This window comes from Sus scrofa, chromosome 1 (assembly GCF_054392235.1).
Source record: "Sus scrofa isolate SSC_HxYL_T2T_F1_AM1 chromosome 1, Sscrofa_HxYL_maternal_Yorkshire_Landrace_v2.0, whole genome shotgun sequence".
NCBI lineage: Eukaryota > Metazoa > Chordata > Mammalia > Artiodactyla > Suidae > Sus > Sus scrofa.
The window spans coordinates 19,049,392-19,058,647 of NC_139383.1; the positions used below are offsets into that span (position 1 = coordinate 19,049,392).

Sequence of the window (9,256 nt, forward strand, 5' to 3'; positions counted from 1 at the left end):
ATGCCATGAGTTTCAAATCGAATATAATTTCAACTTTATTTTTAGGTAGCACTGAAATAGGAATTCCCATAAGTTTGTAAATGTAAATCCTTATCATCCTCTGCTCCTCTAATAATGCCACAGAGTAAACTGAGAAGGAACCACTTCTCCTAAATTGGTTGAGGAGTTCTCTTGTGGTGCAGTGGGTTAAGGATGCAGTGTTGTCACTGCAGTGGTTCAGGTCGTTGCTGTGGCACAGGTTCAATCCCTGGTCCGGGAACTTCCACAAACTTTGGGCACGGCCAAAAAAGAAAAAAAAAAAACATTGGTTGATTAAAAAGTTTCATTGTCAGAAATGATTATTAACCCAAGTCATATTTTAACAAATTATTAATCAAATTTTCAGATTCTTTCAAAGGGAGAACTAGTGACAGACCCCACCAAGACCAATGTGTATTCCTAGCCTTATTAGGCAGGGTGGTTTAGCTGAGATTTTTATATTTAAAAATATATGCAACAGACATTTATATAATGCCCTAATCTGTGCTGTGTTGCCTCAGGTCCTGGGGATGACTGACAGGGCCTCTTCCCTCTGAGTCTTTCTTTGGTTCTGAGTCAAAGGGTTTTATGCCAAGCTGCCACACAGGTTTCCATTTGAACTCAAAGTACACATCACATTTATTAAACACACACTGTGCCAGGCCTGGCAGAAAATGAAAAAATAAACAAGCCAGGACTTCAGAAATTTATCACTGAATTTCTTTTACCCTTTCCTTTTCCTTCTCTTTTCAGACACAGTGGCATCATCACCCAGATATCATCACCACGGCACCTTGAGAGGGCAGTAACTTGGCTTGTACAGTCTTTGACCACAATTGCCCTACAGATCTGCTTGGCACCTACTCACCCCTCTTTAAAAGTATTCCTTGTGGAGAGTTCCTAGAAGCAGGCGTCGCCCCTGCCCCCCGCATCTACCATTATCATCAGTATTTCCTGCTACTCTCACTCTTATTTTAGCATGGATTCCATGCAGACAGTTATCAAATTACACCTCGGAAACCATCATTTTGATATTTAAAACCAACTGTGTTTCTCCATCACATATAGCTTGAACTCTTTAATCTGTCCCTCTCATTCTGCTGCTCCGTCACCTCCAATGCTTTACATGCCAGTACATTCACATGAAGACGCTCTGCTCCAGCCAACCTGGGTGACTTTCTGTGCCTCAAGCATCCCCACTGCCTGCACTAACCATCTCAAGAGCCTGTGCCTTTCCACCTGGAGACTGGCCGTTGGAGGTAATGGAAGAGCAGCACCAGTTGGAAGTGATCTTCCTCTCCTCTAGCTCAACCTGCCATCATTTTAGAAATGTCACGATTTCTTTAATCTAACCCTATGCTGGTTCATAGTTGCTTCCATTATTTCCAGGAAGTTCTCCCTGACAAATTTGGCGTTATTGTATAGTTCCTAGTTATTTCTGTTTGAAACTTAGCATCTCTCCCGTAGATTGAAGATCCCCGAACATGTACCCTGCTGTGTAATACCTTATTCTCCCAAGCCAACCAGTGACTGGGGCATGAGAAGAGCTCATTGAATAGTTGGGAAATGAACATAAAGAATAACATAACTTCCTTTTTGGGAAGTTACTGTCACCAGAGGTCACCTTTTAAATTGTGACCTTGGTCCTTATGTCCTTAGGTTGTTGAGGTCCTCAGAGGTGACTTGGGGACAATCACAAGACTCGGTGTGAACCCTGGGTTCTTTCCTGCCCTGCTTCTCCTCTTACTTCTCCGCCTTTATCTGTGGAGCTGTAAGGACTAGACCTGGAGCTTTAAAAGGCACCTCTCCACTGTCTCTCTCTGCCTCTGTCTCTCTTTCACGTGCACACGTTCTCCTTTCTGATCTCTGGTGGTAGAGGAATATATTATCTATTATCTACTATTAATCACTGTTGCACAGTTTTATTGAAGCAGCTCTTTTGGACCTGGTATGACCAAGAACCCACTTAATTTAATCCTCAAAAAGATATGTATTCTTCTACTTTATGTTACTTTCACAGTATTCATCATAACTTGACTTTTGTAATAGTCTTGTTTTCAAAGTTTTGTATAGACAAATATGTCAATCTTTTTGAGAATTCTATGAAACTCAGAGGCACACTTCAGTAAGTAAAAATAGATTAACTTGAGCTTTATGAAATGTATTTCATTTTGTTTTGAAAAGAAGTCTAATGATACATCACCATTAAAAATCTGGAAGGTTGCATAATTCTTGTTAGTTCAACAAATTATCTGTTTGTTTGATCTTGGTTTTAATGTGATATTGGAAATAAAACAAAATTTTATGACTCTGAACACAAAATTGTGTCCCTATCTCAAAATTCCCATTAAAATTCCAAATTTTTTCACTGTAAACTAGCTATAACGGAAAAAATAAAAATCTTTTAAAAAACCTAAAAAAATAAAATTCCAAATATTTTAGCATTTAAAGTGTAAGCATATGCACCCACAGCATATGGAGGTTCCCAGGCTAGGGGTTGAATCAGAACTACAGCTGCCAGCCTACACCACAGCCACATCAAAGCCAGATGTGAGCCAAGTCTGAGACCTACACCACAGCTTATGGTGACCACGGACCCTGACCCCCTGAGCGAGCCCAGGGATCAAACCTGCATCCAGACTTGTTTCTGCTGAGCCACTACAGGAACTCCTCCTTTCCCCTCTTTTGAGTTGTCTATTGTGTACACAAAGACTTTACTTAGTACTTCTAAGAAGATCAAATTTTTATAGTGGTATCACTACAAATCCTTCCAGAAGCATCTATGTAGTGAAAATATCTTTGAAGTGCATACTAGTTTTCAAACTGATTAAATTTAGGTTGATTTATAATTTTCAATTATCATTAGGTACTGATAAAAAAAGGCATAATTTGTGATAGTTGTGATAGCCTTAGAAAAATAAAAATAAAATTTTCAAACATTTTACCATAACAAAATTCCCTCCCTTCTTCCAGTTGAGTTTAAAAAATCTGAAAGCAAAGAGATTCTCTGTGTAGCACTGGGAATTATGTCTAGTCACTTATGACGGAGCATGATAATGTGAGAAAATAGAATGTGTACATGTATGTGTAACTGAGTTATCTTGCTGTATAGTAGAAAAAAATCGTATTGGGGAAATAACATAAAAAAAGTCAAAAAAAATCTGAAAGAATCATGGAAGTTTGGAGCTGGAAGAAAAAAACAGAGAAGGGAGGACAGGGAATGTTGAAATGGGAAAAAATTTTAAGTAGATAGCTCTTCATTTAAAGAAGAAAAAATTGGGGTACTTGGCTAGCTCCACTGGTAGAGCTTAAGACTCTTAAAGAAGAAAAAATTGAATATCATAATAGAAAAATGGCAAGCTCAATGTCATACACACAAAACAAAACAAAAAAATGGTGTAAGGATGAACCCTAAAACAGAGATTTCATCCTTGCTGATACAGAGCAATAGAGTATATATAAAATAGGAATAATTTAATCTAATATTAAAAACACATACTTATTCTTTGTGATCCAAAGTCATATTTACTTATGATTTTGGTCACAGCTGGACATACGTGGTTCTTTCTGTTGTTGGTTGAAACATCTTGTTTTGAATTTTTCCAATAACATTTAGATCAGAAAGGGAGGGAGAACTGGGCTTCGGTCAAACTTAGAAGGAATGAAAAACAAGCATACTAAACTACGAACACATTTAATAAACAAATGGTGAGTGGTTATTATTATGCACCACCCAACAGGCTAGGCAAAAGCCAGATGTGATCCTGACCCCAGTCTCATAGAAAATTTGGGGAAATAAAAGAAATATGCTACAGATGGCATCTCTAAGGGAAAAGCTTCTATGGGACAGCTATTTTCCAGGCTACAAAAACTTTCTCATTTCCATACCCCAGATCTTGTTAGAGTTAGTTGCATTTACTGGATGTATAAGAACGAGGTGTGGTAAAATGACAAATAAAAACTTATTCTAAATGTTCCCAGTAAAGTTCAAGTGGCTCCTTGCTAGACTTTGATCCCTGGGCCCCATGCTAGGTTACACCTAAGTCTATGACTTAGTCTGTATCTATGATTCGAATGTTCTTCAGTACAACTTAGAAGATAAACATGATTTATAATGAATTCACATCCTATCATATAGCAGCTAGAGCAAAAGTCTAATCATTTGATGGTTAATACTCACAGCTAGTTTCTAGCAAAGACTAGATATTATATAGCTATTTGCCATTACTCTTCTATTTTCATAAATATACACATGTTCCTTTATTGATATAATTCAACTCAGATATTTTCTGGAAAAATTAAACTTGTTAGACATAATATAATCTCAAAAAGAAATGGGACATTCTAGTAAGGAAAGAGTTAACATCTTATCAGCAGGGATCTAATCTCTATTGTGTGACATAATCATCATAGGACCAGGGCAGGTACTGTGTTTTATGGTATCTGATTTGACCTTTTTTTTTTTAAATGGGAGATAATCTCATCTCTTTTAGGATATAAACTCTTTAAAATCAAAGCTCCTTAAGAGTGGTGAGACTTCCATGTACATTAATTATAACCAGCACTGAATAAGTTTGCTTTTTCTGGTATATTCAAAAACTTTTTCAACCCTCTTATAGTCTCTTATTTAATCATTGTCATTTGCTCATTCATTAAATATTTTTGAGAGTCTACTACATATAACCCAAACATCACTTCAGGTACTAAGCATTTAATAGTGGATAAAATAGAAAAATTCTTGCCTACCTAAAATGGAACTCACATTTTATTAGGGTGACGTTATCAATGAACACCTTTAAAGCAAAATACATAGTATGCTAATGAGCAAAACAATTAATGATGAAAAATAAAGTAGCAAAGGTAAAACAGAGAAGTTTTGGTTTTGGCAGGAAAGTGGGATTGCAATTTTAAACCAGTTGGCCAAAGAAGCTGACATGAGGAAATAGCATTGAGCTAAATATCTAAAGGAGGTGAGAGAGAAAGCCATATGGAAATATGGGGGGAAGAACTTTCTAGCAGGGGGAATAGCAAGTGCAAAGGCCCTGAGGTAGGAACAAGTGTAGAGTGTTCCAGGGTGTGGAAAGGATAGTATGTGAACAAGGAGGAGGTAAAATTAGAAAAGATATAGGGTCCTTATCCTGCAGGGTCTTGTAGGGCTTGGACCTATAAAAATCGAAACCATTAGAAAATGCTGAAATGGTATGACCTACACTGACCAGGGAGCGAGAGAACAACCCTGTAAAAATCACTTACATATGTAACACAGTACCTGAAATTTATGTTACTAATAAAATGAATGCATTATCTGCCAGGAAGCTGGGAAGTCTGCTTATGAGAGAGGACAGAAGAAGGAACTAGAGAATCAGGGACACGGGAATGAGGGTGAGAGAGGAGTTCAGGGACGGAAAGGCCTTACATACAAGGCATCAGTGAGCACAAGTTCAATGTGGGATTCTTTAGGCAAAGAAGGAGATGAAGAACTAAGCATCCAAAATCTAAGAACCCAACTGTCCACCCCTCACAGGCATAGTGGGAAGAACATGAATGATTCCACTGAGGTAGGTTTGGCAGCTGGCATTCTTTCACAGCTGGAATAACAATTAGAAATTTTGTTAAGTTCAGATAGTTGCCCCAAATCTGTGCTATTAATAACTAGGTATTTCTGGAAGGGGGGGGGAAGACCAAAGGAAAATCCATAATAAGGAGGTTCATACACAGACACAATGAACAGAACCCCAGAGCAGAGAGGCCTGGCATAGATTCCATGAGCCAGAGGTTGCGTACTTTGGAACAAACATTAGTAACGCAAATCATATATTTGTAGAGTTTTAACCATTTCATGTCTGATCTAATCTCACCAATGATCTTTAGTTGTTGGATTAGGGAATCACCTCTGAGTTGAAAGCTCTCTTTCTCTTTTTCTGCTGTTACTGGGGCCATGCAGATGGGATCCTAACTTTGAGCCTCACCTCTTTTGTAAGGAAGCCCGCGGCCTTTCTAAAGTGCCTGGGTGGACTATGAAGGAGGAGGGATGGGGACGGGAAAGGGCTGAGAGGTTCCTGGATGGCAGTCAGAAGTGCAGCCTAGCAGTAGAAGTAGTAAAACTAGGGGCTCTGGAGAGGAGGTGGGTCGAGCCAGGCGTGGAAAAGGAACGAGGGCAAGAATCCTCCCCTGGGGTGTCTGGGTTCCTACAGAGGGTAAAGAAGCTGCAACAAGGCCATGGAACTCCTGCGTTGGCAGAGATTGCTACAAGGAAGCAGCGCCAGGACGAGTGGAAAGGCCAAGGAATTAATGCCAGGGGTGGTATGGGCAGTCAGAGGTCGCTTACTCTTTAGATTTATCCGATCCGTGCGCCGAATTGATACGATGCACCTCTTTCTTTCTGGTTTGTTTAGTGGCCATGGCAGACGCAGACCCAGGCAGGGGCTGAGCTCTGAGCCAAGAGCTGGCTCAGCGACCCAGGCTCCGCGTCTGCCGTTGCCAGGAGACGGCGGTGGGCGGGCTGCAACTGCCAGAAGCGTCGCAGAAGCGGCACAGGTGCCTCTGGGGCTCAACGCGGCTGTAGCCACTGCGGCTCTGAGGACGGAATAGGGACTTGTGCTGCCGAGAGCTCAGGCAGGTGGAAACCTAGGGGTTGGGTGTCTGGGGGAGAAGGTGCCCCTGGCATGGATTTGGCCATAGGCTTGATGGCCAAATCCACGCCATCAATAAGTTGGATAAGTTGGAACTTTTCTATCAGGTTGATTCTGCCAGACTTTGCCCTTCAAAACCACAGACATATGTGGACTCTCTCTTGGATTTTCAACTCTTTGAAGATATTCTATGAGAGCTCCCTTCCCCGGGTCTTCTCTGCACTGAACAAGTTCCTGTAGTAATAATTAAGGAGACATTAGGGACACACTGAATTGGCCAATGGCCTGGAAATTGTGGGTCCGGTAATGAATGCAGGGGGAGCACTTCAGGGCAGGCAAGATCATGACACTCTCAGTCTCTTAAGGTTTGATAATGACGATATCTCTGATGAAATAGGTCGGGTGTCTGGGTTGTTCACATGAAAGAATAAACCCAAGTCATGGAATGGAGTAGCTCTTGATAAACTAACATGAGAAGGCAGTGGACCCAGATGTCACAAGCAAACCAAGACCCATTAAGCCTGGAGTTTAGTCGTCAGCCATTCCTAGTGGTGTTTATAAGTTATCTTTCCTTGGGCAAGCAAGTTCTTCCTTTTGAGTCTCAAGTTTACGTGCTTGTAAACAGAAGATGCTAATACCTAACACAATTCTATTTTGAGGATAATCTGTATGTAACATGTTTAGCACACAATGAAAGCACAGCAAATGGCAGCCCCTATTTCAGAGATGACAGCTCAAATGCCTTCAACGAGCAGGCAGATAACATGAATCAATGAAGCTGAGAAATGCTTAGACTGGAAAAGCTTTAAAGTACCTTAAAATAAAACCAAATATTGCTCTGGCCCAATGCAACCTCACTTCAGAGAGACTTAACCATAAACAGGCCTGAGGTTTAGAACCCCTTTAACGAGATGACCTCTTTCTTGAGCCTAGAGATAATTAATCATCTTTAAATAAAGACATTCCCTCTGTACTTGGAACTGCTCAGTGGCCCAAATCTACAGGGGAAAAGCAGGTTCCTGCAAAGCAAATCTTTCAACTGCTCTGACAAATGAATGCCTAGCCTTCTCCACTCAGCATAGCTTTTGCTTTGTCAGCCTATCCCAAACTTATTATCGGTTGTTACATAGAAGACAATCAGATAGCAATTTCCCTGTATTCTATATGCAAGATAAATAACTTCAAAGTCATCAGTGTTAATGATATGACTGAAGAAATGCCCTACATACAGCGGTATGTGTAAAGACAATGAAGACATCTGGAGGGCTCTGCCTCACTTAGATTTCCAGAGAACTCCCCTAACTGAAAATAAAGGAGCAGGAGTTCCCGTTGTGGCTCAGCAGACACGAATCTGACTAGCATTCATGAGGATGCAGATTCTGTCCCTGGCCTCTCTCAGTGGGTTAAGGATCCAGCATTGCCATGAGCTGTGCTGTAGGTCACAGGCACGGCTTGGATCTGGCATTGCTGTGGCTGTGGTGTAGGCCAGCGGCTATGGCTCCAATTGGACCCCTCCATATGCCATGGGTACGGCACTAAAAAGACAAAAAAAAAAAAAAAAAAAAAAAAAAGGAAAGAAAAGAAAGGACCAAACTTCAAGGAAGTATTGAATATTAAATCTAATCAAAATCATTAATGCAAAGCCATGAGCATATACAAAGACTACAGGGTAAAATAGCACAATTTTAATCAACCAGCCCATGGACAGGTGAGTTTCCTCTCGAGCAGGGGCTATTGCTGAAGCCATGGTTATAGACTGCAAGATGCCAAGGCCATTAGAGAAGAAAAGTCCTGGAAATCAGAGGGTCTACATCTCACACATATTTTACAGGTGAAGAACCGCAGACCAAGGGAAGAGAAATGTCTTGCCAAAAGTTGCTTGTCTATTTAGGTAGAGTTTGGACAAGAGGCATTAAAAAGAGGGGCACTGGTTTAAGTCAAACATTTCACTACTTCATGCGGAGACTGTTTTCTTATCTATTAAATTGGTGGTGGTGGGGTAGTTGACATCAAGATGGAATGACATCATGAGATAATAAAAATCTCTTGCTAAAGTATAAAAAGCTTATTAATTCCTCATGCAGTGTTCTTTCGCTTTTATTACATTATGTATACAGCATACAGAAATGGAATTTCTCTTTTTTTCCTGAAGCCAAACTCTGGTCGGGGCATGAGAGTAAGCAGCAAATGTGTTCCTCTATAAAGTGAAGACGGTATTTGTATATGCCAGTGTAAAAAGGACGATCGGCCCTAAATTTATTTTTTTTAAACTCATATTCTTGTGTGCAGGGTCAATGCCATTTTGCAATGTTAATAATAGCTGTGATTTACTAAGTTCCTGTGACATGCCAGGCCTAGGGAGGGAGCTGTGCTAGATCCTTAAACCATAGGCTTTAGAGACAGACCTGAGTTTAAATATCAACTCTTATTAGTTGAGTTACACTGGGTAAGTCACTTAAACTTTCTGAATTCCATCTTCTTCATCTGCAAAAGGGAGACAGTAATGCTTACACCAGATTTTGTGTTTGGAATTTTATCAGCACTCAAGTAATGACAGCTAATGTTTTCTTTATTTCACAGGTAAAGAAACTGAGGTGCAGAGAGGT

General features: G+C 40.3%; 1 protein-coding gene across 12 annotated transcripts in view; it reads right to left on the minus strand.

Annotated features, from left to right (window-relative positions):
* ADGB (androglobin) overlaps positions 1-6,446 on the minus strand; it is a 158,559-nt gene extending 152,113 nt beyond the window's left edge. For all 12 annotated transcript variants that reach the window (XR_014845051.1, XR_014845039.1, XR_014845027.1 and 9 more), the window contains exon 1: positions 6,347-6,446. Coding sequence is in view for 6 of the 12 variants with exons in the window: in XM_021072116.2 (XP_020927775.1) it covers positions 6,347-6,420 (74 nt within the window). In the remaining 6 variants the exon portion in view is untranslated. The remainder of the gene's footprint in view (positions 1-6,346) is intronic.
* Positions 6,447-9,256: the final 2,810 nt, after the last annotated feature.